This window comes from Xiphias gladius, chromosome 7 (assembly GCF_016859285.1).
Source record: "Xiphias gladius isolate SHS-SW01 ecotype Sanya breed wild chromosome 7, ASM1685928v1, whole genome shotgun sequence".
Lineage (NCBI taxonomy): Eukaryota > Metazoa > Chordata > Actinopteri > Istiophoriformes > Xiphiidae > Xiphias > Xiphias gladius.
Genome location: NC_053406.1, coordinates 6634666 through 6661635, shown reverse-complemented (window position 1 = coordinate 6661635; position 26970 = coordinate 6634666). Strand labels below are relative to the sequence as shown.

Here is a 26970-nt window from a genome sequence, read left to right as displayed (position 1 = left end):
CTATTTAACATCACAGGTCTTACTTTGTAATTACCGGCCATTTGCCATACAGTATGTTCTTACGCTAGGATGTACAGGCACTACACAGAGGTCAGTCAATGAGCTGAAATTTAAAAAAATCATGCTGGTGTTCGAAAGCCAGCTGTCCAGTCAGCCCTCAGAAAACTGTCTGAACAAGGTTTCTGATTGGATGTCCTTGAAGTTTGGGACAAAGTCGATCTGGAGGATCTCGGAGAATCCCTCAGAGAGAGAAGGAGCCACAAAGTGTTTCCTGTCCAGAAAGGGAAAAAGATTAGAAAGGTCAGAAAAATGTCATGTTGAGTGAAAATTCAAAAGAAACCCACAGCTGACACCATAAAGTCTAAAATGTTTAGCTGTTACTGCCAGGATTCAAAGCATACTGAGTCAATATAGTAACAAGCTTACTTGTAGCTGTGGAAAACCATGTCATTGACTTTGGCGTGTTTACTGTCTGATGGAGCCATTTCACGGAACTGTGAACAACAGTATTTGTACTTAAAAAAAGGTTTAAGAAAAACATTTGTTATCACCAGCCAGAATAAAACTGAGTGAAGAGGTGAGTCATACTCTGTTGTTGTGTTTGGCTTGCTCCAGAGAGGCTGAGAAGTGGAAACAGCGACAGGGCACTCCTGTCGCTTTGGCCACATCCACATATCTGGAAAGTTCAGGAATGGAGTATTGGTTACACAAACAGAGAAAAATAAAGGCTCATACACGTAGCAGTAGTTTATACAGTACATACATTGGCATGGAGAAGTTTGGGCAACCCTGGTGAAAATTTCAGTTATTGTGAATAGCTAACAAAGAAAAGGATGATCTCATTTACAAAGGCATAAAGTTACAGATGACACATTTCTTTAATATTATAAGCAGGGTTTTATTTTATTTTTTATTTTCCTCCTTTACAGTTCTAAAATAACAAAAAAGGAAAAAGGCCCGAAGTAGAAGTTTGGGATCCCTGCACGGTCAGTACTTAGTAACGCCCCCTTTGGCAAATACCACAACGTGTAAATGCTTTTTGTAGCAGCTAAGAGTCTTTCAGTTCTTGTTTGAGGGATTTTCACCCATTCTTCCTTGCAAGAGGCTTCTAGTTCTGTGAGACTCTCGGGCTGTCTTCCATGCACTGCTCTTTTAACATCTATCCACAGATTTTTGATGATGTTTAGGTCGGGGGACTGTGAGGGCCATGGCAAAACCTTCAGCCTGCACCACTTCAGGTAGTCCATTGTGAATTTTGAGATTTGTTTAGGATCATTATTAATCTCACCTTTTTTGCAGACAGTGTGATGTTTGCTCCTAGAATTTGCAGGTATTTAATTGAATCCATTCTTCTTCCTTAACAGTTGGAGAGGTGTTGTCTTCATGAATTTCTGCACCCTTTTTTCTCTATACACACCTTTGCTCATTGCAGCCAAAAAGTTCTATTTTAACTTCATTAATTTTAACTTCAGTTAACAGCGCTTGTTTCCAATATGCGTCAGGCTTGTTTAGATGTTCCTGTACAAACCTCTGGTGCTGAATTTTGTGGTCAGGACGCAGTAAAGGTTTTCTGCTGATGACTCTTCCATGAAGGTCATATTTGTGCAGGTGTCACTGCACAGTAGAGCAGTGCACCACCACTCCAGGTACTGCTAAATCTCCCTGAAGGTCTTTTGCAGTCAAACAGGGGTTTTGATTTTCCTTTCTAGCATTTCTACCAGCAGTTCTCTGTGAAAGTTTTCTTCCACCTCCACCGTTCCAGTTAATCGCCATTTCTTAATTACATTACTAATTGAGGAAACGGCTACCTGAAAACACTTTGCTGTCTTCCCATAGACTTCTCCTTCTTTTGGGCATCAATTATTTTAATGTTCAGAGTGCTAGGCAGCTACTTAGAGCCAGGTTAAAAGTTATAGAGAGGATTACATGAGCCACAAGTATTCTCCAATACAGTTACATGATAACCTGCCACTGGCACATTGGCGGAGAGACCAATATCTATTGGACTAAAACCTTTTCCATCTCATAAGTGATACAGTTTTTGTGCATCCATGGATCATTTCTCTGCTCTTACCTGACTTATATGCATACTGAAAAATGCAAGGACACACAGATATGCATCCACACAGTAAATACTGATACAACTGTGCTTTACCGTTTGCGAGACTCAGCGTCTGGGTTGGTGTTGTCTACGGCAACACTGCGTCCCTCCTTCAGAGCACGCTCACATGCCGACACACAGCTCTGCCATGAACCGAGTGTGTCCTGACACAGAAATAAAACACTCAGGTTTAAGGCTTTAAGGACAGGGTCCAAATGGAATATAAATCCCCCAATGATCATTATCTTCATCACCTTGGTAATTATGAGCATTATTACAACATTCAAAAGTTTAAAACAGAAGAGGAACGCAAATATCAGTGTAAAGCATTAGCTGCAACTATTTTCCGTAGTTAAAAATGTAAATGAAAAAATGAAATAAAAAAAGAAAAAACAACTAAAAATACACGTGCAGAACTGGAGCTGGAGTCTTGTTCATATAAGATCCACTCACCCTGTTGACATACACATAGCCTTTTGGAATGATGTGGGTGTGGAAGAAAGTGGATTTACCCGCTGCAGAGAAAGGGAAGAATGAACAAGATCAGAAGGGTTATGGCGGGGGGAGACACCAGCAAAACAAAAGGTGATATACAGTCCTCTTTCACTTACACGCAGGGAAACCCACGGCAACGATGACTTCCGTCTTGCTGGACGTGAGGGAGGCGGATGGTGGGTCGTACAGCCCGGCAGTGGAGTCAAGCTTCCTCTAGCAATTCAGATGAAGAAAACATATACAAAAATGGCGACACAGACAAAACCCTCAAACACATTCTCATACATTAAATTAAAAAACACAGTACACAGCCATTGGTCATTAAACTGACAGGGTCAAAATCCGGCATCCTGTAGGGGGCGCTCTTCCAGCCCAAAAAGTATTCTTCTGGGGTGTGGAACTGCAACCCGATGTTCAGAGCAAACTACAAAAACGAGAAGGAAGACAGTAACTGGTACACATAATGTTAAGATTTTAGCAGTTTTGTGCACCTTGTCCCCATTTAAGTATCACTAAGGAACATCATCTCGTTGTTAAGACTTATTTCATGACATTTAAGATGACACCGTACTTCATACAAATTAGCACAACAGTCAACAAGTCGAGGCAGGAGATTTAAAGAAGGTTTTTACCACAAAGTGGTAAAAAAAAAAAAGTTAAAAATTAACCAGAGTAAGAATCTCAGGTTTTACCAGTCGGTCACTGCAGGAGAAATCCTTCTTCTTCTTCCCTGGAGCCCAGTTCTCCGGCCTACCTGCAGCATCTGTGCACATAGGTAAAGTTATAAGCCGAGGATCAAATGTTCTTATCGAAATACTAAGATTAGCAAAAAGCCTCCAAATGGGGTTTTTCTTGTTGCTTTTCTGCACTTCAAAGAGGTTCATTCTAATTTTTTTTTTTTTAAATAGTGTGACAGAACATTAAAAACTATATAAATAAAAAATATATATGATGACAAAGAAGACAAATAATGACAAAGAAGATAAAGAAGATACAGAAAATAACACAAAGCAGTTAAAATGATGTACTGTATCTGAGGATATGATAGGAGTCAGGGAGTAGAGATTAGATTAATAAGGTTATGTGTGGGGAATCTGTGTGTGTATGTGTCTGTGTATGTCTGTGTATGTCTGTGTGTGTCTGTGTGTGTGTGTGTGTGTGTGTGTGTGTGTGTGTGTGTTTGGATGTTTGTATGAGAGGCAGTGATTTGTATCACTGTTTAGTGATCCTGGACAGGTTAGCGTGTGGAGTACTGAATACAGCATGTGTGGAGGGAGCAGTAGAAAAAGACAGTGTTGATATTATCATGATAAAGAATATATGGTGTAGTAACAGTGTCATTATAATAATAACAGAATAAAATAATGATAGTAGTATAATAATATTATAATAATTATATACAATATAATAGTAAAAATTATATTAACTAATATTACATTTATACAGTAATGAGTGTGTCTGTGAGCATTTGTTTTTGATGGCATTAATATATATATATATATATATATATATATATATATATATTGTTGTTAGTTTAGCCTTAAGTTTTTAGTCCTAGGGAGATCTTGCTATCAGCTGCGCCGAAGGCCTAAGGAGGGCACTGGTTCATTGCAGGTCCTGTGTCAATCCCAGACCATTCGGGAGGGAGTCTGTCCACGGATGAGTGACATTCTTTGTTTTCTTTGTTTCTCTCTCTGTTATTTATTAAGAGGGTGGGAGGATGGCCCTCCTAACCCCAACCCGGAACCCCATCCGGAACCCTGCCAAGACTCAAGAGAGCCGAGCGGGGAGCCTGTGCTAAATCATATCTGGACTTGGGGTTAGAGGTTTAGCGTTTGGGTTAGGTCTAACATTGAGGTTTAGAATTTTAGGGACTGATCAGAGTTAAGATCTGAGTTCATTTTTTGGGTTAAGGGAAAAAGGATTGAACAAAGAGTGAGTTAAAAGTTTGGTTTTTATTGTACGTCAACATGCATTATTTGCATCTGTGATATCAGATTATATAATTGAGCACACATACAGTAGCTACCTGTAAGTATGGGCTGGTTTTATCAAGTGTACTCACCTCCTACATAAAAACTCTCTGTTTTGTCAACAGTGACACCATCATTTGCCTGAGCAGAAAAAAAAGACATGTTCAGTTAAAACAAAAATAGGCTGTTTATAATCAAACATGCCGGTACAAAAGTAAACAATGTTATGAGGAATGATAAAAGACCGGTTTCTCTGACTCAGTTGTATTAGGGTAATTCATAATTTGTACAGTTTGCCTCACTGCAAATACTGAATATGAGGTGGTTCTTAAATACTATGGGTGTGTGTCCCAGTATCTCGACCTTCTCACACAGGTGATTCCACATTCCCATAACTGGTTTCCTGTAGATACCAGGACCGGTTGCTACAAACACCTGAAACACAGGACGGACGGGATGCAAATATGTGCTTTACATTCAATATCTACTTAAATGGTAAGAGTCAATCTGCAACATAGCAAACCTGCACAGGTAACTGCAGCGTGGCGAGGATGTCCTCCACTTTCGACTTGAAGACTTCTGGTCTCAGTTTGCCTTTAGCGATGCCCATCTGGTTGGTGAAGAACACCACCTACGATGACAGAGCAAGGGTAGACTGGGGAAATTCACTGGCAAACACTGCCAGAGAACACAAAATTCAATAATATTTCACCGGCTTTAATCTTGCAAAGTTAACTAAATATTATTAACAGCTGTTGTGTTACTCCTACTCACCTTATATCCTTTTCTGAGCAAAGTGGCCAGCCTGGGCTGAATCTCTGGATACAGAATCCTGGTAATTACGACAAATCATGTAGATATGAGATATAATCTACATAAACCACTAACAGTCTTTTATCACACGTCTTAGCAATAGCAAACAATTTTAAAGGGAACGTTCAGGAGTGTAGACATACTTCCAGTCATCAGGTGCAGTGGGAAAGACTTTCCCAGACCTGGTGGTAATGATGCAGCCATCTATGTCAAACCCAGCAATCTGGGGGTGTGGAAGAGAAGGGGAAATATTCAGACATCTTCACATATTCTGCATGATCTCACCAGCTTAATAACTTGTAAGTCAAACTTCCAAAAGGGGAAAATATCACTGTTTGAAATCCTTGAACTTCATCTCTCAGAAATCATGTAAGGTGATGTCAGTAGAGCCCTACACGGCACTTTTGTGATTACTGAAAAAGTTAACAAGAGCAAAGAATGATAAATCACTGACGTTTAGCAGCAGAAAATGAGGCTGCTGATTATTTTCTCGAAAAATGAAGTGTTTGATATATAAAATATCAGAAATGCCTTCTACAGTGTCCCAGAGCTCATGTTTATTGCATTTTACTGTTTTGTACAACCAACAGTACAAAACACAAAGATATTCAGATTATACTGATTTAAAAACAGAGAAAAGCAGCAAATCATCACAATTAAATAAGCTGGAGTCATAGCTGTAGCTTTTATTTGTCTATGACAATGCCATGTAATTGGAAAAAAAACAAAGATAGTTGGATAAAGACAATCTTCATTAGCTGTTCCACTGAAATTGTTCCCACCTTGTCACTCCCTCTGACTCCAGCAGCGGTATAAAACATCAGGTTGCCTATCTGCTGCCAACTGCTCTTTAGACAGGCCTTTGATGATGATGATAATGATGATGATGACGATGAAGGCTGGGTGCTGTTACTCTTCTCTGCCATAGACTTCTCAGCTAACTCCTGCAGCTGCTTGAGCTTATCCTCTACCAGTCTCTCCTCCTCATCTTCCTCTTCTTCCTTCCTCCATCGACCTGAGGCCTCTTCTTCCATCCTTTGGCGCTTCACCTCAGGATGACCCCTCTCCGGGCTCAGTCGTCTTTTAGATGACTAAACAGAAAAATATAAAATACACTGTCAGGCTTCAATTGATAAATGTCATCTTTGTTGTAACATTACAGGAATGAACAAATACGATACATAAAATAATACAACAAATAGATTTTAACTCAATAACCAAACAGTGCCAAATGTGTTACCTTCATCGGGGAGGTAGAAAAGAAATCCTTTATACTGCGTTTAGGTGTTGGACTCGAGTGTGCCTCTTTTTCTTTCACGTTCCTTCCTCCTTTTGTCTTATCGTTGGCTTTCAGCCCTTTCTGTGCAGTGCTGGAGGCTGCACCATTGGAGCTCAGAGAGTAGTGCAGTTTAAATGGATGGTCCTGGTTAACCAGGTAGAGAGTGCCTCCATGGCTGAGTTTCCCAGACTGGCCCCTGCCCAGCTTCTCACCATCCAGGAAACTGGGATTGGGACCCAGCTATGGAGGAAAAAAAAGACATGTATGAACACTGTACTTTAGCATTTATACAGTTAGTTTATGGGTTGTATGACAACCTGGGTGGGTGTAGGCAGTAAAGAGAAAAGAGTGCTGACATCAGTTTTACGGACATAATGACAGCACTGATATTTGATTGTGTGGTGCCAAGTATTAAATCTCCTGTGGTGTCTTCTGGTAGTAGTTTGGCACTGACACAAACAATGATACTGGGCTGTGCTTAACTGTTTGTTTTCATACCTGAGTGACGACCACATCCTGGTCTGCATAGCAAGCCACCGCCTTCACTGGAGGAAACACAAATATTAATGCCATCAAGAACAAATGCTCACAGACACACACATTTCGATATTCATTTAGAGCTGAAACGATTATTTAAGGAAATGGATTAACTGATCATCAGAGAATTAATCTGCAACAATTTTGAAAGCCAATTTATATTTTAATTAATTTTTTTTTTTTAAGTATCACTGGTTCCAGCTTCTCAAATGTGGATAATCACTGGTTTTCCTGGTCTTCTGTTATAGCGAACTGAAAACATTTGGGCTTTGGGCGGCTGGTTGGACAAGACATGAAGTTTCAAAATGTCGTCTTATGCTTTTGTAAATCACAACCGACTTTTTTCAATATTTTCTCACATTTTATAGACTACACGATTAATCGGGAAAATAACTTTTTTTTATTTACACACCTTTTACAGTCAGGTCCATAAGTATTTGGACATTGACACAATGTTCGTAATCATGCCTTGATTTGAAACAAAGCCATCCAGATGTGATTGAAGTGTAGACTTTCAGTTTTAATTCAAGTGGTTTAACAAAAATATCACATCAACTGATTAGGAATTACAGCCATTTTTATCCATAGTCCCTCATTTTCAGGGGCTCAAAATTAATTGGACAGTTGACTGACCATCGGTTTCATGGCCTGTTCCCTCATTATTTAATGACAAGTTAAGCAGATGAAAGGTCTGGAGTTGATTCCAAGTGTTGAATTTGTATTTGGTGGCTGATCCTGGGAATTCTTAATAGGCGGTCCAAAGAGGTGTTGCTGCAAATGAAGGAGGCCATCGTTAGGCTGAAAAAACAAAACAAACCTATCAGAGAGATAGCAGGAACTTTAGGAGTGGCCAAATTGAAAATTGGGTAAAATCTTAAAAAGAAGGAGTGCACTGGTGAGTTCAGCAACACCAAAAGGGCTGGAAGACCACGGAGGACAACTAAAGTGGATGATTCTTTCCTGGGCAAAGAAAAACCCTTCATAACATCTAAGCAGGTCAAGAACACTCTCGAGCAGGTATGTGTATCATTGTCCAAGTCCACAATCAACAGATGCCTTCATGAATGTAAATACAGAGGGTTTACCACAAGGTACAAACCACTTGTAACACTCAAGAACAGAAAGGCTGGATTAGACTTTGGCAGAAAACATCTAAAAAAACCTGCCCAGTTCTGGACCAAGATTCTCTGGACAGATGAAACCAAGATGAACTTGTACCAGAATGATGGGAAGAGAAGAGTATGGAGAAGGAAAGGAACAACTCATGATCCAAAGCAAACCCCATCATCTGTCAAACATGGTGGAGGCAGTGTTATGGCATGGGCATGTATGGCTGCCAATGGAACTGGGTCACTGGTGTTCATTGATGATGTGGCTGCTGATAGAAGCCGCAGGATGGATTTGAAAGTGTAAAGGGCTGTACTATCTGCTCAATTTAAGCCAAATGCTGGAAAACTGATAGGACAATGCTTCACAGTACAGATGGATAATGACCCAAGGCATACTGCGAAAGCAGCCCAGGAGCTTTACAAGGCAAAGAAATGGAATATTCTCCAATGGCCAAGTCAGTCACCTGACCTCAACCCACCTGAGCACGTTTTTCACTTACTGAAGACAAAACTGAGGGCAAAATGACCCACAGACAAGCAGCAAGCAGGGATTATGGATAAAAATGGCTGTAATTCCTAAACAGTTAATGTGATATTTTTGTTAAACCTCTTGAATTAAAGCTGTAAGTCTACAAATCAGTCACATTCTGATGGCTTTGTTTCAAATCCATTGTGGTGGTGTAAAGAGGCGAAATTACAAAAACTGTGTCAATGTCCAAATACTTATAGACAAGTGTATATCAAAGAGGATAGGATAAATAACAGACACACCTCTCTGTATTAATGCCACACTGTTTACCAGTCCAACAAATTACATCCTCCAAAATGACCATACAGTTGATGGATTTATTTGATCCCTCTCGCCCTGCATTATTGCAGGACTGATGTATTAGACTGCATTAGTGTTAGCTAGGTGTACCTAAGAAACTGGCAGCTTAGTACATATACAACCACTGTGGCCTACAAAGGTATTACTGATCATTCTGTCACCTTTTTATGACTATTGCTAAATTGTAGGAAATTACATCTATAGCGCTGCAACTATCAATTATTTTCATTATAGATTAATCTGCTGATTATTTTCTCGATTATTATGATTATTATCTTGACATAACACTGTTTGGTTGATAAAATGTCAGAAAACAGCGAAAACAATGTCAATCACATTTTCCCAGAGTCCAAAGTGCCATCTACAAATGATTCGACTGAATCCCAGTCAGTTCTGGAGGGGGCTTGGTTTGTTTGTTTGTTTGTTTATTGTTTATTATTGGAAATGGATAAGTAACTTATGCTCCTCGTGGCGTGTCTTGTGTCATGCTAAGGAGACAAAACCCAGTAACATAATTTTGTACAATTAACTAACTCTCTGACTTATGAATTACAGCTGTTTTCCCCAAACTATTGAGCAGCTTTAAGATGCGTTGTACTAAGATAACGCAGAACAGTATGTTGAACGCTTCCTCACCCTGGTGCCTGGAGCATTTCTTGTCGGTGACCCCTGTGACCGGACCCCGGCCCAGAATCACAGCTCGTCCATCCTCCAGAGGGACCCGAGCTCCAGAGGCGCCAACCAGCGTGCACGACATCTGAGCAGTGAGCAACCGCAGCGAGACAACTCTGCTTTCAGCCCAGCGGTGTGCTTGTGAACGACTCGTTTCATAAACCAATGAACCGGGACATAAAAAGTAGAACAGTCTTCACACGTCAGTGTCTGCGTGTGTTATAAATAAGTTACTACTTTGTCCTCAGCTTCTTTGTATCTGAGTTGGTTGTTCAAGAGCACTAAAATAAACTAGCGGGGACTTGGTTTTGCGCTGTACCCGCGGTCCATTTGAAAAATACGTTCGTCGAGCAACCTGCTCCGCTTGAAGGTTCCGCTCCCACTTATCCAGGAGTCCATATGTAAGGGAACCCAGCTCAGTGTTACAACTTTCGATTTCTGGATTCGTCTAATTCAACGGACGTCCACCTGGTAAAGTAGTTGTTTTTATTCAATGAGTTTTTGGTAGTAAGACGTTATTTCATGTACATTTAAATGGTTTCGGTTTTGAACGGACCACAGAACTGTAAGTGGGTGAAACACCTACGTATGTCCTGCCTCACCCAGTCAGGCAAAAAAAGAGCCAAAGAGGAAAAGTAAGATCGAGGCACTAGGGGAAACAGGACAAGATGATACATTTCGCAGCTATGTCCTTACCTGGTTTGGGCTAAATGCTTCTCTGTGCATCTGCTTCGTTGAATAAGGAGGAAATTACCTATTTGTTATCTTTCCCTTTTACTATACTGTTAAAATATATAAAAATTAAATGTTTTTTCCCATGTTTTTTTCTATTTTCACCATCATCGTTTATAACAGTAGAATATGATACACTTGAACTATATGGCTGTAGCGTTTGAGGTTACATCATTGTTGACTAATAGATTCACTTTTTAAACCAGAAAATGTGTTCAGTAGAGCGCAGACCTCTGCCAAGGCCAGTGTCAAACAGCATACACCAGACTTCAGAGGAAAAAATTCAAATTCATAGTTAATGATCCAGATCTGCTCTGTTTCGATGCAGAGCGGTCCGGTAGTTTTTGAGTAATTCTAGTGACAAATAAACAAACAAGCACACAAACAGACAAACAGACACGGGGGATCACATTTATTGATTAATAATTCACTGTTAAAGAAAAAAGTGAAAAGTGCACATTACAAGTTCTGAGAGCCCAAGGCGACTTTTTTAAATGTGTTGATTTGTCCGACCTACTGTCCAAAACAAATATATTCAGATAAAAATGACATGCAATATACAAAAGCTTTGAAACAGTTAACTGATTATCAAAATTGCTGCCAATTAATTCTGACTTATAGGTCAAGTCAGCTTTTTTCTTCAGCATATGGTACGACTCATCTGATAATTTGTAGGTTCTCTTTGATGTAGCCAGATTAAAATGTATATGTCATCATACACTGACAGAAATGCACATTTGGGATACACTCCTCTGCTGGCAGTGATCATTTTTTTGACAGATCTCATTATTTGTTTTACCGTAAAGATGCTGTTTTTGTCACATTTTCGTGTAATTTATGTTTTCTTTCCCTCTGACTTACAACTAATACCCAAACACTTGTCACCCAAGTTAAACTTTCCAAACCAGACTAAAATACAGACTGAAAACACAGATTCTCTAAGACTTCTGTAAAATAGTCAACACAAGTTTCTTTAAGAAACAAAAACACAGATGTGCTGATTGGTTTATTATTTATTTACAGCCAAAATGTTGACTTACACCAATAGGAAAAGCAGCTTCCCTATACTCTCTCAGCCAGGGTGTACCTCCATCCAATACTGCATGTGTAAATAGTGAAATATTCAAACACTGAGAATGCTGACAGAGGGGTGTTGGCATTCAAACTATGCATTGATGTTTGATCTCGGCTGCCATTATTGGCCTGTTGTCCCTCCTCTTTTTGTTATTTCTCTTAAATACTTACTCTTGTTCCTGCTCTCATTTATATTCTCTCATCTGTCCTGTCCTAATGTTCTTGGTGGAGTGCCTGTCTGGAAAACTAATTCTAATAATACAAGCATAAAGACAACTTCACTTTCAGGTAAATAATATTCACTGCTTTTAGGTATTCTTTGGTTGTAGTAAATACTGCAAAGTTTGGGGTCTTGTTGAAATCATGTGGAGAGTTGCTGATAATCTTTTTGTCCCGGATCCAGTTGGTGATTGACATTTTCTTGTTTTAACTTGATTTTCATAAGTGTAATGTATAAGCCATCCGTGGTACTTGTTTTTTCTTTCTCTCCTTTTTCCATAGGACAGCCTGACTGAAATGACAGACATCTATGTGTAACTGTTTAACCTAAACAACTTACATCTGAGTCAACACCATTTTCTGCCTTCCTGCCCTCCACTGTCTTCATCAATCTTCAGAACATCAATCATTCTCAGCATGTCCAACCAGCCCATCCAACACCACCATGAAGGGACCTACATGTCGCTGATGAGAGGCATGAAAGAGCTGGACCTCCGCGGCTCCTGTGTTCCCAGCAACCTGGTGCTGACTGGAGACCATGCCTTTCCTTTAGCAATGAATAGCCAAGGCCAAGTCCTGATGGCTGCCTCTCTGTATGGCCGTGGAAGGATTGTGGTCCTGGGTCATGAGGGCTACCTCACCGCCTTCCCTGCTCTGGTAGAGAACGCTCTGACCTGGCTGAGAGGAGATGGATCTGACAACCTGTCTGTGGGGGTCCACAAGAACGTCAAGGCAGTTGTTGATAACCTCAGCAAATCCAGCTTCCAAGCCAATGTTGTGGAGGCCTTTGGTGACAGTCTGGGGGTCGGTGTGTATGTGACAGATGCCTACAGCGTAGGTGCAGACCCAAAGGACCTGGTGGCATTTCTGAAAGCTGGAGGAGGAGTGTTAATAGCAGGTCAGGCATGGAGCTGGGCTGCACATCACCCTAAAGAGAACACGCTGCTTCAGTTTGAAGGGAATAAGGTGTCTGGTGTGGCAGGGATCTACTTCTCTGAGCATCAGGGTGAGGCCGAGTGCCTGCCTGTGTATCCTCAGATCCCATCCTCCTGGATGGCTGTAGTGTGAGTGTATACTATACTTCTCTTTTATTGCACATCTAGAAAGGTTCCACTTCGCTCAGTGGCAACTTTAATATGAAAACCTTTCCACACATTTGGCCATCCTGTATATGACATATTAATACTAAAATTTTCATTTTATCACTGAAGCCATTTGATTCAATTATTCAGAGAATGTATTGTTTATTAAATGTAAGAAATTATATTAATAATAAACTGTTAATGATAAATTATATTTTAATTACTATTAAAATAACATAACTCTATATTATGGCTGTTTTTCAGAACAATTGTTTGTGAAGATGCAAACCATATAACTGCACTTTTCTCAGTTAGATTCAAGCTTTTAGTGCATGTCACCATCTAAAAAAAATAATTTGAAGAATTTTTTGTCAGTTAACATATGCATGTACTTACATCTTTTTATTAGACTCCATCATACTGAAGCAAAACCGGCCCCTTAAAAATTGTAATTGAGAATTTAAAAAAAGACTAAAAATTGTGACTAATTTATTTATTACTATAATTCTATAATACGCTTAATACACTGTATATCTCATTCTTGGCATCTCTCTTTCCCTCTACTCTTCCTCCTTTCAAATACAGAATTGGTAAGGATTTTGAGGATGACTTGGAGTTCTTACTCCAGGGGGTTTCAGAGTTTGACCTCCAGGGTAATTTATTGGCTTCTGAGGCTCTGGTCCACGGCCCGCTAGCCTTTCCCATTGGGACCACAGAAGATGGACGGGTGTTCCTTGCAGGAACCTACTATGGGCAGGGACGGGTCATTGTGGTGACTCATGAAGGACTTCTTGGACGCGAGGTAGAGGTCTACATTAATGATTGGTCTTAGAATTTCTGCCTTCACAAGTTAATTTGAGCACATAATGAGAATTAGGTCATATAGTCTAGGTATGAAATGATGATTTATAGCAAGTATGATCTCATTTAGACAGCAGATATGATTACTTTCCATATTTATTTTGTAACATATAAACATCTGAACTCCATAGGTTGGCTGTCAAGAGTGTGTAAATAATGTAGTGTAATAAAATAGTGTGATGATTTGCCAAATTGTTTTACATGATTAACTACTGTCTGTTTTTCCATTCCATTTTTCCATTCGTTACAGACACTGGCTCCATTTTGGAACAATGTCATTCACTGGTTGGATGAAGGCCGGCAGGGGGTAGTTGGGGTAGTTCCTGATCACGCCCTCAAAGTTCTCAGCAAGTCAGGGTTCAAGTGTGAGAAGACAGACTTCAGAAAAGACCTGAGTGTATTTGTGTGTACAGCATACAGCGGTGACCATGTGGAGGAAATCCAAGACTTTGTAGCAGCGGGAGGAGGCCTGCTGATTGGTGGGCATGCCTGGTACTGGGCACAGACACATGGTGGGCAAAACCCAATGACAGATTTCTCAGGTATGATGATGCATTACCTGCCCAGTTCATTATAATATAACATGATGCATTCTAAGCATATTCCACATACTCCTCTCTAAATGCACAAGGTGGTGTGATAATGTACTAAGTGATGACTTATATAAGACACAAATCGAGACTATTACAAATACATCCCCATACATTGAATTCCACATAGCTAAGTGAGAGACCCAATTGAAGTCCTAAACACAATATGGAGTCGAGGATAGTGCACAGGAACAAGGGTGGAGGAAGGGTATGGGGTTTAAAATATAGATGAGTAATTCTAAAAAAAAAAAAAATTGTAAATTTGCAACAGCAGAGATCTAAGAAAAAAAAATAGGCTTAGCATCAGACAGATATTGCTCGGGACAAACATACCCCAGCGAATAGGTCAATGTAGCTCAGGAATTCTCAGAAAACAGGATTGGCCAGGCTCCAAAAAAAAATACTCCATAGAGGTACTGTACATACAAATGAAGCACAGGGAAATCAGGTACCGGCAAACTAAAAAAAGAAAAATTTGCCTGCAGGTGATTAGGGAGACTGAGCTGCTGGACTGCCTTAGAAAAACAGGGACATGTGCCTTCAAGAATCCAAGGGACTGAATTACTGCAGAGACAGACAGGAGGGCAGGTAGAATCAACAGGGGGACTAGAGACAGATACAGGAGAGTCTGCTGTCTCGGGGTCCTGCAGGGCTGGCAGGCTTCCTAACTAAGGGTCAGGTTATGCTCGAACATGATGCTTGTACATTATGTTATATCTGATCTGAACACCCACATTTGAAGGCAGGGCCAGTCGTGATAAAGAGGGGGTGCATGATATCATTTAAATATGGGAACAATGTGCGCATTTTCAGACAGACAGTCTCTCCTGAAGGCATTCATACTGTTGCACGAAGTGTCACAAACTGTTGTAACATGAAAAAGAGAGCTTGTGAGAGAAGTTCAAACCCTGTTGGAAAGTTACAGAAATTGTCAGACACAGCCTCCCTTAATCTGATGTTGGCACTGTAAAGAGTGCATCAGCTGAGTTGGTGGTTCAGTGGCTGTAGAAGGAGGGGCCAAAGGTAGGGCCGCTGGAGCAGTTGATGGCTGGATAATTTCATGCGACAGTGGCAGTTGAATGGAAGCAGAATACATTTGAGAAGAGGCTAAACCCTTGAAAATGACAAGCCAATAGCCGACAGCAGCAGACCCACCAAGAAACCAGTGTAAACTGAACTTGAAGAAACGGTGGGTTCAGAGAACATCTGGGTAGAGAGAAAGGATCCTCACAACAATGCAAGGGGGGCTGAATTGCTGCAGAACAGAGCCAGGGAAAAGCTTCAAAGTGTTGGTTCAACATAGTTGCAGAAAAGACTACCAACCAGAAAAACAGGCAGCGGCCAAGATGCCCCCCCCCCTCGCAAAAATGGACAATGGTGGTAAATGATCAAAAACAGGATATGTAAAAAAGTTTTACCTTAAGTAGAATGTTTTCATGTTTTCTTTGCAAAGGTAATCACTTTTCTCACAAACTTTACCTCAGTTGCTACAAAGTCATTCTAAAAAAATGGCCTGCAGTCACCTCTACCACATCAGGTTAGATGGGATCGGTTGATGTCACTTAGGCCAGAACTTTTTCTATGGGCAGAGCTGATGTAGAATTACAAAAGCAGACTTAAAGATGCATAGCTAAACTGAAAATAAAACATTGTGGCTGACAACTGACAGAAAGAAATACTGACAGATAAGACATGGATATGGAAAGTATACAGTAAATAGGCAGATAGTGATTTGTGGTAAGGTACTGTACATGTACAGCAGTTACGCTAGGGAGTGTAATTAATCATATGAACTTCAGCTGGTGAGGAAGTCAGACAGACACTGAGGACATCATGAGGACAAGTGGAGAATGACAAGACTTGCAGATACAATAAAATATTCAGAGGCAGAAGAGGTGTTGTGATGTTGCCAAAGAACATTTAATTCTTATTAGTAGGCTACGGCTTTGTATTTGTAACAGACCGGCAGAAACTTAAATCTAAAAGCTGCTGAATATCAGAAACAGATTTGGGTTATCTTGGGCTTCAAACCAAAAATATTGGTACTAGTGTTTTTATAACTCATATCAATCCAACCCTAACCAAAATAGTTTCAACAATATACTCTAACACAGTAGTTCAAGTCAGGTTTGCTCCAATGTCTTTCAGGGAACAAGATCTTGAACCAAATGGGCTTGAGCCTGTTGGGATCAACAATCACAGGGGGTTTATACAAGGCCCCTGTACCCAGCCAGGCCATTAAAGACACCTACCACTTCCGCCACCTTCTACGCCGCTTTGCTGGCCATGTAACCGTGGGTGAAGAACTTACGAAGCACGAGGAGGAATGTCTTAAAAAGCTGGGCAGGGACTGCTGCTCCTACTTGAACATGAAGGCTCATGACTGCTTCTCCTATAAACAGGTTGTGTCCACCCTCGCTGACATCTTAATGAGGTCGGGCATGCCACAGGTGTGTGTACAAAATAAAAATGAACTCTTTATAAAATATTCCAATAGAGCAGCACAAAGCTTTTTTTTGGCTGATGTTTTCTTGTGATAATCAGCTGTGCCAAAGCATTACACTGTAGATCCTAGATGTCGTATATCATTATACTGCAGCTATCAGCGAGTCAGATGTGTTAGAACATCTTTTATAATATTCATCATTAATTTTTTTTTTTTTTTTTTTTTTTAAAAAAGGTGTGTGACAGCTGTCCTGTGAAGAGTCCCAAAGACCATCTACTCCTCAGTGTGGGGTCTGAGTTATATAAGGTTTGCCCAGATCCTGATGCCCTCTTGCCCTACCTCATCAGGGATAACCCCTTGATGCCAGTTGTCTACAATCACAGAATCAAGATCAATGTTAACACAGCAGGTCAGACCTTGTTTTGAACAAATATATGAACTTGCTATGAGTTCAACTTGTATATAATACTGTATGTACACACCTCACTCTTAAGGAGAAAGGTGAAATATGTCTTGTAGGGATGTAAAGCTGCTGTGTGTGTGTGTGTGTCTCTCTCTCTTAGGAGGGGAGGAGTTGATCAGTACAGGTCTCTACCTTTCTCCTGGGATGAAGACCTACATGGCCATACCAGCAGAGATCATCAACAATGGATGGAAGGTACAATCCAAAAATCAAATAAAATATTAGGGTTATTGAGTTCAAGTGTGATACAGTTGATAAAAGTAGGTAGAAGGCTGAACATGAAGTTAAGGGTTTTAGATTTTTACAAACAAACAAAAAGAGCAAAAATCAGTAATACATATCCCATTAAGTAGCTGTGTGCTTCCTATGCAGTAGGACTGGTAATAGCTATTAGCAACCACATATCAAAGAATATAGTTGTCAAGGCTGAAGCCAAGAACACAAGAAAGGACCCAAATTCAGACTTACAGAGGCAGGCTGGATGATTGAAGTAACTTTTACTAAGTGAAAACGGGCTTACAGTCAGACCAGTGGACAAGATAGCAGACAGGAATCCAGGTGCAGACAACAGGGAAATAAACACAGGTAGCAGGTACACTAGGAAACCAACAGGAACATGAGCAAAACAAAGGCAGAAGATCTGACAAGACACAAAGGCAGTTAACTAGTATATACGCAGGGGAGCTGATGAGGGAAAATGGGAACAGGTGTGTAGGTGGGAGAAGCAGGTCTGGTGATTGGGAATGATGACCAGGTGCGAAAGTTGGTGGAGGGAGTCAGGTGACTGGGACAGGAGGGAAAGTCTGGGGACATCTGCTGGCTTGATAGAAACATGGCAGCAGACAGGGGCAGAGTGGCCAATATCAACAGAACAGGGGCAGGAGTCATGACAACTGTTACTACTCCATTGTCCGTGGCTGTGGTCAAAAAATTACATCCTGTCTCCATTCCTAACCACTTTCCCTTGACCTTGATGGGAGACGTCATGAGATCAAGAAAAGGTGTGAAGGAGAATTCATAAGGACTTAGGAAAAGACAACCGTGGCACTAAGAGACTCCAACTGCACTTACAGTAGGCTAAGTAGTTATAGGACAGCAGATGTCATTGACATGGGTCTCTTTAAATGTTGCTGCCGCAAGGAATTGTGGGACGGCATTATCTCCTCTCCTTTTGATAAGAAAGGAAGCACTGAAGCTCCTTTCCTTAACATTTAGGGAATTCAACCAGCTCTTAACATGGCTGCCACTTAGATACTTCCGGGTCATTACAGTCAGTTAGGAAGTTTCTTGAACAAAAAAGACTATTTGACCACAGCCCAGGGGATTAACACAAATTCCATGTCTTCCTCAGATCCAGATAGGCTGTCAAACAGACAAACTCAATGCTGCAGAGTTAAAAAGAGCACCGTGTGTTCATGAACAATTTCCCATAACCTCAGAGATGATGCAGGTGTGGAACCTCTGGGGGGGACTCATCTACCTGGTGGCCCCACCCAAAACACAAGTGGGGGAGGCAGAGGTCGTAGTGCAGATTGCTGTACCTGCACCATATTATAAATCTGGTAAGTGTGCGGTGGGTGGAACTGTGGTATGTGTTTGCTGATGTGTGTTTGTGTGTCCCCATGGGATTAAAGGAAGATGTTTGGGGATTTTTGGCCAATATAGTATGAGATAAGTAGGGTTGTTTTGGGATTCAGGGAAATATATAGCAAGAACATCTTGTTTAAAATCTAATGCATTATATCTCATTAGTTCTTATCAAACATCACTTGTGTGCTGGGATAATTCAAATTTAATAATTTCAGTTGAGCAGATGTCCATTTAAATCTAATGAACTGATACCTCACACAAAGACCCAGCAAACAGTAGATTTACATTTGTATGGACCTAGTACTTAGTACGTTTTTCAGCAGTCTAGCTATTCAAAAAACACAGTCATTGTACAGATGTTTTCTTTGACATTTAGTTCTTGACAAGACAGGTTTGTACTCTTCCTAGCATGGGGCATTTACATAATAATAATGTGATAATTCAAAGCTCAATTTTGAATATTCCCATCCCTTTGTTTTCTTCAGACGTGACAAAAGCAGCTGACTGGTCCTTACTACGCACTGCTCCCTCACCCTGGGCAGAGTTGGAGTTTGACAACATCATCCTCACTGTACCATCAGATTTTGTGCGAGACCTGGAGCGCCCTGACGAGTTAGCTGCGCACTGGGATGCCATCATGAGGGGCATTGCTGACCTGGCAGTCATACCACCCAAATTTCCCCGCAAAGAACGCATTGTAGCAGATGTGCAGATTTCCCATGGTATGTATACACTGATGAGCCACGACGTTAAAACCAGTTATGGGTTTCAATGTTTTGGCTGAATTTTATGTGTAATATATTACACATAGAAATTCAGCCAAAAAAATCATGGCGAAAGAAAACTGAACATGTGGTAACTGTGCAAAAGGTGAGGTTGAGACAGAGATGCACTTCCTCCTAAAATGTAAATCGTTCAATGAAATAAGGAACATGTACTTTAATCAATTAAATTCTATAATTCCAAATTTCAGTGAGCTAAATGACATCTCAAAATAAAAATCCTCCTAGGAGAATTAGACAGGGCATATCTTGCTACCCTATATATATCAACATGCCAAAACCTGAGGGACAGTGAATGACCTGAACACACACATGCATACAATAGAGTGTAAATGTATAATTAATACATACATGTGTATCGATCTTGGTGTTTATTTATTGTTCTTTTTTTGGATAGATTTAATTTTTTCAACAGCGTTTTTGAAATGTTAATGCCAATAAAGCACCATTCGGCCAAAACATTAAAACCAGTAACTGGTTTTAATGTTGTGGCTGATCAGTGTATTTGGGTTTGATACTGTAAATGCCTGTTTCTTATTTGCTTATTTTGTTGAGAATCCCTGGGAGGTGGAGCCTGTCACAACTCATGCTGGGTGAGGGGCATGGACAGGTTGCCAGTCTATCACAGAGCTAACACATATAGACAACCAATCACACTCACATTCACATCTCCAGGCAATTTAGAGTTCACCAATTCACCCATCCTGCATTTCCATGTTAACTCCACACAAAAGGGGGCACCGCTCGGTTCTAACCGCTGCGTTTAGAATGTTGTGCATGCTATATACAATATACTGAGAATAAATGAGCAGAACTCTCAGGGGCATCAGTCAATTTTTTCTAGGGTTTTTTTAAATTGTTTAAGGTGTTTTGTAAGGGCACATGCTAATATGTGTCATAGACATGTGTATTTTGCTCTGAATGCATGCACTTGCATTACACTGTGAAGTCCTACAGTGTTTCTCTATAATAGCTATGAAACCCTAAAGAGCACTGCTATAAAACTGATTTTCCTGTGCTCAGGTTGGATGCATGCAGGTTATCCTATCATGACACACAAGTCGACATCGGCTGATCTAGTCAGCATTGACAGTGCTAGGAGTACAGGCCTGTGGGGCCCCATTCATGAACTGGGACACAACCAGCAGAGAAGCTGCTGGGAGTTCCCACCACACACCACAGAGTGCACATGCAACCTGTGGTCAGTGTATGTGCATGAGGAGGTGCTCGGGATCAACAGGGCACAGGTGGAGTAAATCAGTTTTGTTTTTTTTAGAGGAGTGGCTAGAAAAGCCAAGTCTTAAGGTGTATTATGACACATTTTTATATCAATTGACGTCATAGAAGACAACAACTCTTTTTTTATTCTTTCTTGAGAGAAGTATTTAGCTTTTCATTGGGATTATATATTTTCCAAATCGTCTTGTTCAATGCAGGCTCACCCAGCTATGACTTTAGAAAGTCGAAAAAAACGAGCAGAGGAGTATGCTAAGGGGGGCAAGAAACTCAGCAACTGGTCAATGTGGGTGGCCCTGGAGACATATATGCAGGTAAGAGAGAATTACTCTATATTACACCCTGTAGACGCATTACGCTTGGGTCAAACTGGAGTCACCTTTTAGACAAAATCACACCCCCCCAAAGGCAAATAAGACTGAAAGTCTCTAACTCAATTCGACCCAGTGAAGCTTTATTGCTCATTACACACCAGACAACAAAAATTTTGGAAAAAAAATGGTGAGAAAACACTCCTCTTTATTTTTTTATTTATTATTTATTTTTTTTACCATTTCCTTCTACCATTTTCTCCGTACCACGTAGCTCCAGGAGAAGTTTGGCTGGGATGCCTTTAAGAAGGTGTTTGCTGCCTACCATGAGATGAGCAACTTTCCCAGAGACAACATGGAAAAGATGAACCTGTATGCCAATAAGTTCTCCCAGACTGTAGGGATGAACCTGTGTGGATTCTTCAAGTCCTGGGGCTGGCCCATTGAAACAGCCACTGAAGAGAAACTCTCCAGCCTGCCTCCCTGGAAGGACCACCCCATGGTCCAGTATGACTGAAAGTCTGCTGCGAATTAAATTGCAAAGAGATCGATTTTAGTGGGATAGTACAATTAACTGACTTTGTTTTCCCTTTTGTTCTCGATGAATTTATACCATATTGATTGTAATATTTTAAATGAAACAGAAGTTACATAGCTGACCAGATATATACAGCTGTTAAATTCAGTTAATCCTCTAGAAATGGACCAATGATTATGATTTTCTTGGGGGCAAGTACAGTAGGGCAGCTGTTAAATAATTTAAAATCAAAGTACCAAAAACCAAGATGTCATTAAACAAACACAGTTTCTAAACATTTATTTAGTTATTTTTTAAGATTAGTTAGAAAACAATAAAACTGTGTTGCTGTCAACTTTTACTTGAAGCCATCTGATTTCTGCTTCTTGAGCTTTTGCTTCATTCATCCTGTCCCAGTCCCTAGTACTTAGCATTAGAACTATCACCTTTGACGTATGCAGTGGGGAGTAATATAATTTCACAACATTAGGTAAAGTCATTCATAAGAAAAAATTCTATCTTTAATGGTGATAGTAGCAGTAATACTCTTAGAGAAATGTTGATGTTTCTTGAGTGAATTAGTAAGTTCCATCTTAATACTATAGTGAATAACAGTAAGTCAGTTAGGCTTTATAAGATGTACACATGAATGTCTAAATCACACTGGGTTTAATATAATGAATTAGCTTTTCAAGGTTAAACAACTGTGTGTCCATTGATGGCTGGGTCATTCTGACTTCACTAAAATTTCTTTCTGAAATTGTTTAGTGATTAGGTGGAGGCATAATTAGAAAAGCAGTCAAAATCCAGCTGCTACAGCAGCTTGATAAAGACACATTTGAATAAAATCAATTTTATTTACTACAATGCACTTTACCTCCTAATATTGAGTGACTAAAGTTTTACAGTGAAGGTTATCAACTGCACATCTTACCATCAGTGAAAAGCCTACGCCAATTTGTCAGCGACTGGACAACTGGTATTTGCTGGACATGTGGTTTTATTATCACTCATTTATTAATTTGTGTGCTATATGATTTGATTTAAATATGTTGTATCACTTAATAAATTACCTTTTTAGTTTAAGGTTGTGAATTTGTGAGTACACAGCAATGCGATGGTTGGTATCATACACCATATTCTCATTTAGCAAGCCAAGGGTGGGCCAAGTGCTTGTCCAGCTGGGAATGTAGCGTAATTATCTTGGGGGCCACAACTGTAAAGATTTGTAGTACAGTATAGATGACATACTGTTCTCCGTAAACAGGATGAGCAGGTTTTTCAAGAGAATTTATTTGTTTGCAGGTTGATGTGAGTACACGTGTTTTATACACATTTATTCATCATTGATGTCTCAGATTTACAATTTTGGAGACCATGAATTAACTAGAACGACATGCCCAACAAAAACACAACTACATGGAGAAAACCAATGCTTTTGTTGGAAACAAAAATCATATATAACACTTGAGCTGCTGATTCTAATATGTAACATAAAAAAGCACCAATGGAGGAACCATTGTTCAATGTACAGACAGATGAAAAATGTCTCCGCTACTATTCTAACATTAAGCTTGTCACAAATTTGCTGACAACAGCACAGGCTGGGAGGACCCAAATGTAGACTCAGACAGGCTGACGCAATGAAGGAGCTACAATGCAAGTAAACAGGTTTATAGGCAGACAGGTGGATAAACAAGCAGGTGAGTTGACAGGCAAGCACGCATGAACAGACAACAGGATTCTATACGCAGGTAGCAGGTAAACTTGGAAACACAAGGGAACATAAGCAGATAAACTGACCAGTAACTGGTGAAAAAGGCAGGTTTAAATACAATCTTGGGTAACGAGGGACCTGGGAACAGGTGTGTGAGTGAGGAGGTAAGATCAGGTGGTTGCAGTTGTGGAACAGGTGAGAAAGTGGAATTGTAGACAGGAAAAATGTCTGAGGACAGATGATGGACGGATGGATAATGGCAGATCTGGGGAGATGAAACGGAGAACATGGCTTGGGAGAAGTGAGCGGAGACAGGAGACAAGGGCTGAAGGGAACTGGGAAGCAGACTGTGACAGGGCAAGAGTTTAGGACCAATCTTTTCAGTCCAGAGGAAGTATAATCCTCTAATTCCAAGGTAGTCTTTGTATGAGTCAAATTAATTTATCCGTTGTTTTTGAATTTCCTATGCTGTTTCGTTCAGCGGATGTTAGTGACGTACAGTAAGTCCTGTCGCACTTTAACCGAGTATCTGAATTTCGATTGCTGGGGAAGTGGATCTGGTCTACACAGGCCTGAAAGTTTCCCCACAAAGCAAACAAACATCCTCAGTGTTTTATCTATAGCTGAATAAAAGCAATTAGTTTTGTTTTGGATATTTGGTGGGTGATTTATTGTATATAATTTGGACTCATCAAATGAGTCACAGGGTTCATTGATGCTTTGAAACCTCGGTTGATATCTGAATTGATGCCAATGCTACACCTGTAACTCCAAGGATTTAGGGATTTGTTCTTGGCAACATCTCATTTGAGTATTGTAATGATTTTTGTGGGAGGGTTTCAATAAGACCACATCTACGATTATGATGTCTGTGTAACATTATTGCATACATTGTATTACTTTTCTCCAGTGCTACAACAAATCTTCATAATTTTCTTAAAGAAAAAAATACTCAAATGTGACATTTCACAGTCAGTGTGTTGTATTACAATCCCAACATCCAGAAATATTGATTTTTGCAGATTGGTCACCGACTGAATGAGCAGGTTGATTATACAGTCACGGTGAATCTCTGTCTCAACCCACATGTGTAACCCCTGAGCTATTAAAAGCAGACGCAGTGTTGACAGAAATGTTTTTGTTGTCAGTAATAGCTGCAGTCATTAGGTTGTTGTGACTGAAGTCGTTCCTCTTATTGTCTTAATCTTTTTAACTGAAAGAGTCCCTCCTTCTCTTGCTCTTATTTACAGTACAGTGGCATGAAAAAGATTGGGCACCCCTTCTCAGAATTTCTGTTACTGTGAATAGTTAAGTGTGATGACCTGATTTCCAAAAGGCATAAAGTTAAAGATGAAACATTTCTTTAATATTTTAAGCAAGATTATTTTTTTATTTCCATCTTTCACATTCTCAAAATAACAAAAAAGGAAAGGGGCCAGAAACAAATGTTTGGGCACTCTGCATGGTCAGTACTGAGTAACTCCAAGGTAAAAATGTAACTTTTGCTTTATGCTGGTGTTTGCCTATGATGAAAATCAGCAGCATTTTGATCATCTATGATTTGTAACCAGACTTGATTTTGTCTCTGAAACTGAAGTTGTAGATTGATATTTTGTTTTCCCTGCATCCCTCCATTCCTGCCACTTATCCAGAGTCCAGTCATGGTGGCAGCAGGTTAAACAAGGTAGTCCAGACATCCCTCTCCCCGGTAACGTTTTCCAGTTCCTTTTGGGGGACCCCGAGGTGTTCCCAGGCCAGATGAGATACATAATCTCTCCAGCATGTTCTGGATCTACCTCAGGGCCTCCTATCAGTTGGACGTGCCTGGAAAACCTTTAATGAAAGGCACCCAGGAAGCATCCTGATCAGAAGCCCGAACATCCTCAACCGGCTCCTTTCGACTGAACCATAAGAGGAAACTCATTTCGGCTGCTTGTAATCACAATTTCATTCTTTAGATCACTACCTGAAGTTCATGACTATTGGTAAGGGTTGGAACATAGATCAAGTAGTAGTAGTAGTAGTAATATCAAAGTACCATAAACCAAGAGGTCATTAAACAAACACAGTTTCTATCAGGAGAACTAAAAATGTATTATTTTTGTTTTGTTGAAAATTAATTAGAAAACAATTAAACTGTGTATTTAAATGCAGAATTAATACGTATGTTGCTGACAACTTGCTTCGTTTATCCTGTCTCAGTCCCTAGTACTTAGCATTAGAACTATTACCTTTGACGTATGCACTTGGGAGTAATATAATGTCACAACATTAGGTAAAGTCATTCATAAGAAAAAATTCTATCTTTAATGGTGATAGTAGCAGTAATACTCTTAGAGAAATGTTGATGTTTCTTGAGTGAATTAGTAAGTTCCATCTTAATACTATAGTGAATAACAGTAAGTCAGTTAGGCTTTATGAGATGTACACATGAATTTCTAAATCACACTGGGTTTAATATAATGAATTAGCTTTTCAAGGTTAAACAACTGTGTGTCCATTGATGGCTGGGTCATTCTGACTTCACTAAAATTTCTTTCTGAAATTATTTAGTGATTAGGTGGAGGCATAATTAGCAAAGCAGTCAAAATCCAGCTACGACAGCAGCTTGATAAAGACACATTTGAGTAAAATCAATTTTATTTACTACAATGCACTTTACCTCCTAATATTGAGTGACTAAAGTTTTACAGTGAAGGTTATCAACTGCACATCTTATCATCAGTGAAAAGCCTACGCCAATTTGTCAGCGACTGGACAACTGGTATTTGCTGGACATGTGGTTTTATTATCACTCATTTATTAATTTGTGTGCTATATGATTTGATTTAAATATGTTGTATCACTTAATAAATTACCTTTTTAGTTTAAGGTTGTGAATTTGTGAGTACACAGAAGTGCGATGGTTGGTATCATACACCATATTCTCATTTAGCAAGCCAAGGGTGGGCCAAGTGCTTGTCCAGCTGGGATCGTCCGCTAATGTAGCGTAATTATCTTGGGGGCCACACCTGTATGGATTTGTAGTACAGTATAGATGACATACTGTTCTCCCAAAACAGGATGAGCAGGTTTTTCAAGAGAATTTATTTGTTTGCAGTTTGATGTGAGTACACGTGTTTTATACACATTTATTCATCATTGATGTCTCAGATTTACAATTTTGGAGACCATGAATTAACTAGAACGACATGCCCAACAAAAACACAACTACATGGAGAAAACCAATGCTTTTGTTGGAAACAAAAATCATATATAACACTTGAGCTGCTGATTCTAATATGTAACATAAAAAAGCACCAATGGAGGAACCATTGTTCAATGTACAGACAGATGAAAAATGTCTCCGCTACTATTCTAACATTAAGCTTGTCACAAATTTGCTGACAACAGCACAGGCTGGGAGGACCCAAATGTAGACTCAGACAGGCTGACGCAATGAAGGAGCTACAATGCAAGTAAACAGGTTTATAGGCAGACAGGTGGATAAACAAGCAGGTGAGTTGACAGGCAAGCACGCATGAACAGACAACAGGATTCTA

At 39.9% G+C, this 26970-nt stretch overlaps 2 protein-coding genes and 1 long non-coding RNA gene across 7 annotated transcripts; 1 reads left to right on the top strand and 2 right to left on the bottom strand.

Annotated features, from left to right (window-relative positions):
• Nucleotides 1-119: 119 nt before the first annotated feature.
• Nucleotides 120-10185, bottom strand: LOC120792538 (polynucleotide kinase 3'-phosphatase). 2 transcript variants are annotated; one of them, XM_040131791.1, is made up of 18 exons: nucleotides 9773-10185; nucleotides 7160-7206; nucleotides 6623-6901; nucleotides 6405-6473; nucleotides 6165-6374; nucleotides 5526-5605; nucleotides 5344-5401; nucleotides 5093-5200; nucleotides 4933-5004; nucleotides 4662-4710; nucleotides 3289-3359; nucleotides 2928-3020; nucleotides 2713-2809; nucleotides 2555-2616; nucleotides 2156-2265; nucleotides 589-676; nucleotides 427-494; nucleotides 120-271 (listed from the first exon to the last, which is right to left on the bottom strand). In XM_040131791.1, exons 1-18 carry the CDS (start codon nucleotides 9891-9893, stop codon nucleotides 151-153), a joined length of 1803 nt encoding a protein of 600 aa, XP_039987725.1. In that variant the 5' UTR covers nucleotides 9894-10185; the 3' UTR covers nucleotides 120-150. The 2 variants fall into 2 exon arrangements, with proteins under 2 accessions (XP_039987725.1, XP_039987724.1); XM_040131790.1 differs by having other exon boundaries at nucleotides 6165-6473.
• LOC120792526 (TRPM8 channel-associated factor homolog) lies at nucleotides 10135-22768 on the top strand. 4 transcript variants are annotated; one of them, XM_040131767.1, is made up of 12 exons: nucleotides 10135-10279; nucleotides 12232-12897; nucleotides 13501-13717; nucleotides 14027-14318; nucleotides 16515-16816; nucleotides 17047-17221; nucleotides 17376-17470; nucleotides 18627-18837; nucleotides 19351-19587; nucleotides 20671-20894; nucleotides 21084-21197; nucleotides 21469-22768. In XM_040131767.1, the coding sequence occupies exons 2-12, from the start codon at nucleotides 12251-12253 to the stop codon at nucleotides 21709-21711; spliced, it is 2757 nt and encodes a 918-aa protein (XP_039987701.1). In that variant the 5' UTR covers nucleotides 10135-10279; nucleotides 12232-12250; the 3' UTR covers nucleotides 21712-22768. The 4 variants fall into 4 exon arrangements, 3 of the variants coding, with proteins under 3 accessions (XP_039987701.1, XP_039987700.1, XP_039987703.1); XM_040131766.1 differs by having other exon boundaries at nucleotides 10190-10279; nucleotides 12116-12897; XR_005707828.1 differs by lacking the exons at nucleotides 10135-10279; nucleotides 20671-20894 and having other exon boundaries at nucleotides 12226-12897; nucleotides 21469-21585.
• On the bottom strand, nucleotides 17085-17904 carry LOC120792569. The gene is made up of 3 exons (XR_005707833.1): nucleotides 17744-17904; nucleotides 17295-17427; nucleotides 17085-17183 (listed from the first exon to the last, which is right to left on the bottom strand). It is a non-coding gene; the product is annotated as an uncharacterized LOC120792569 (long non-coding RNA).
• Nucleotides 22769-26970: the final 4202 nt, after the last annotated feature.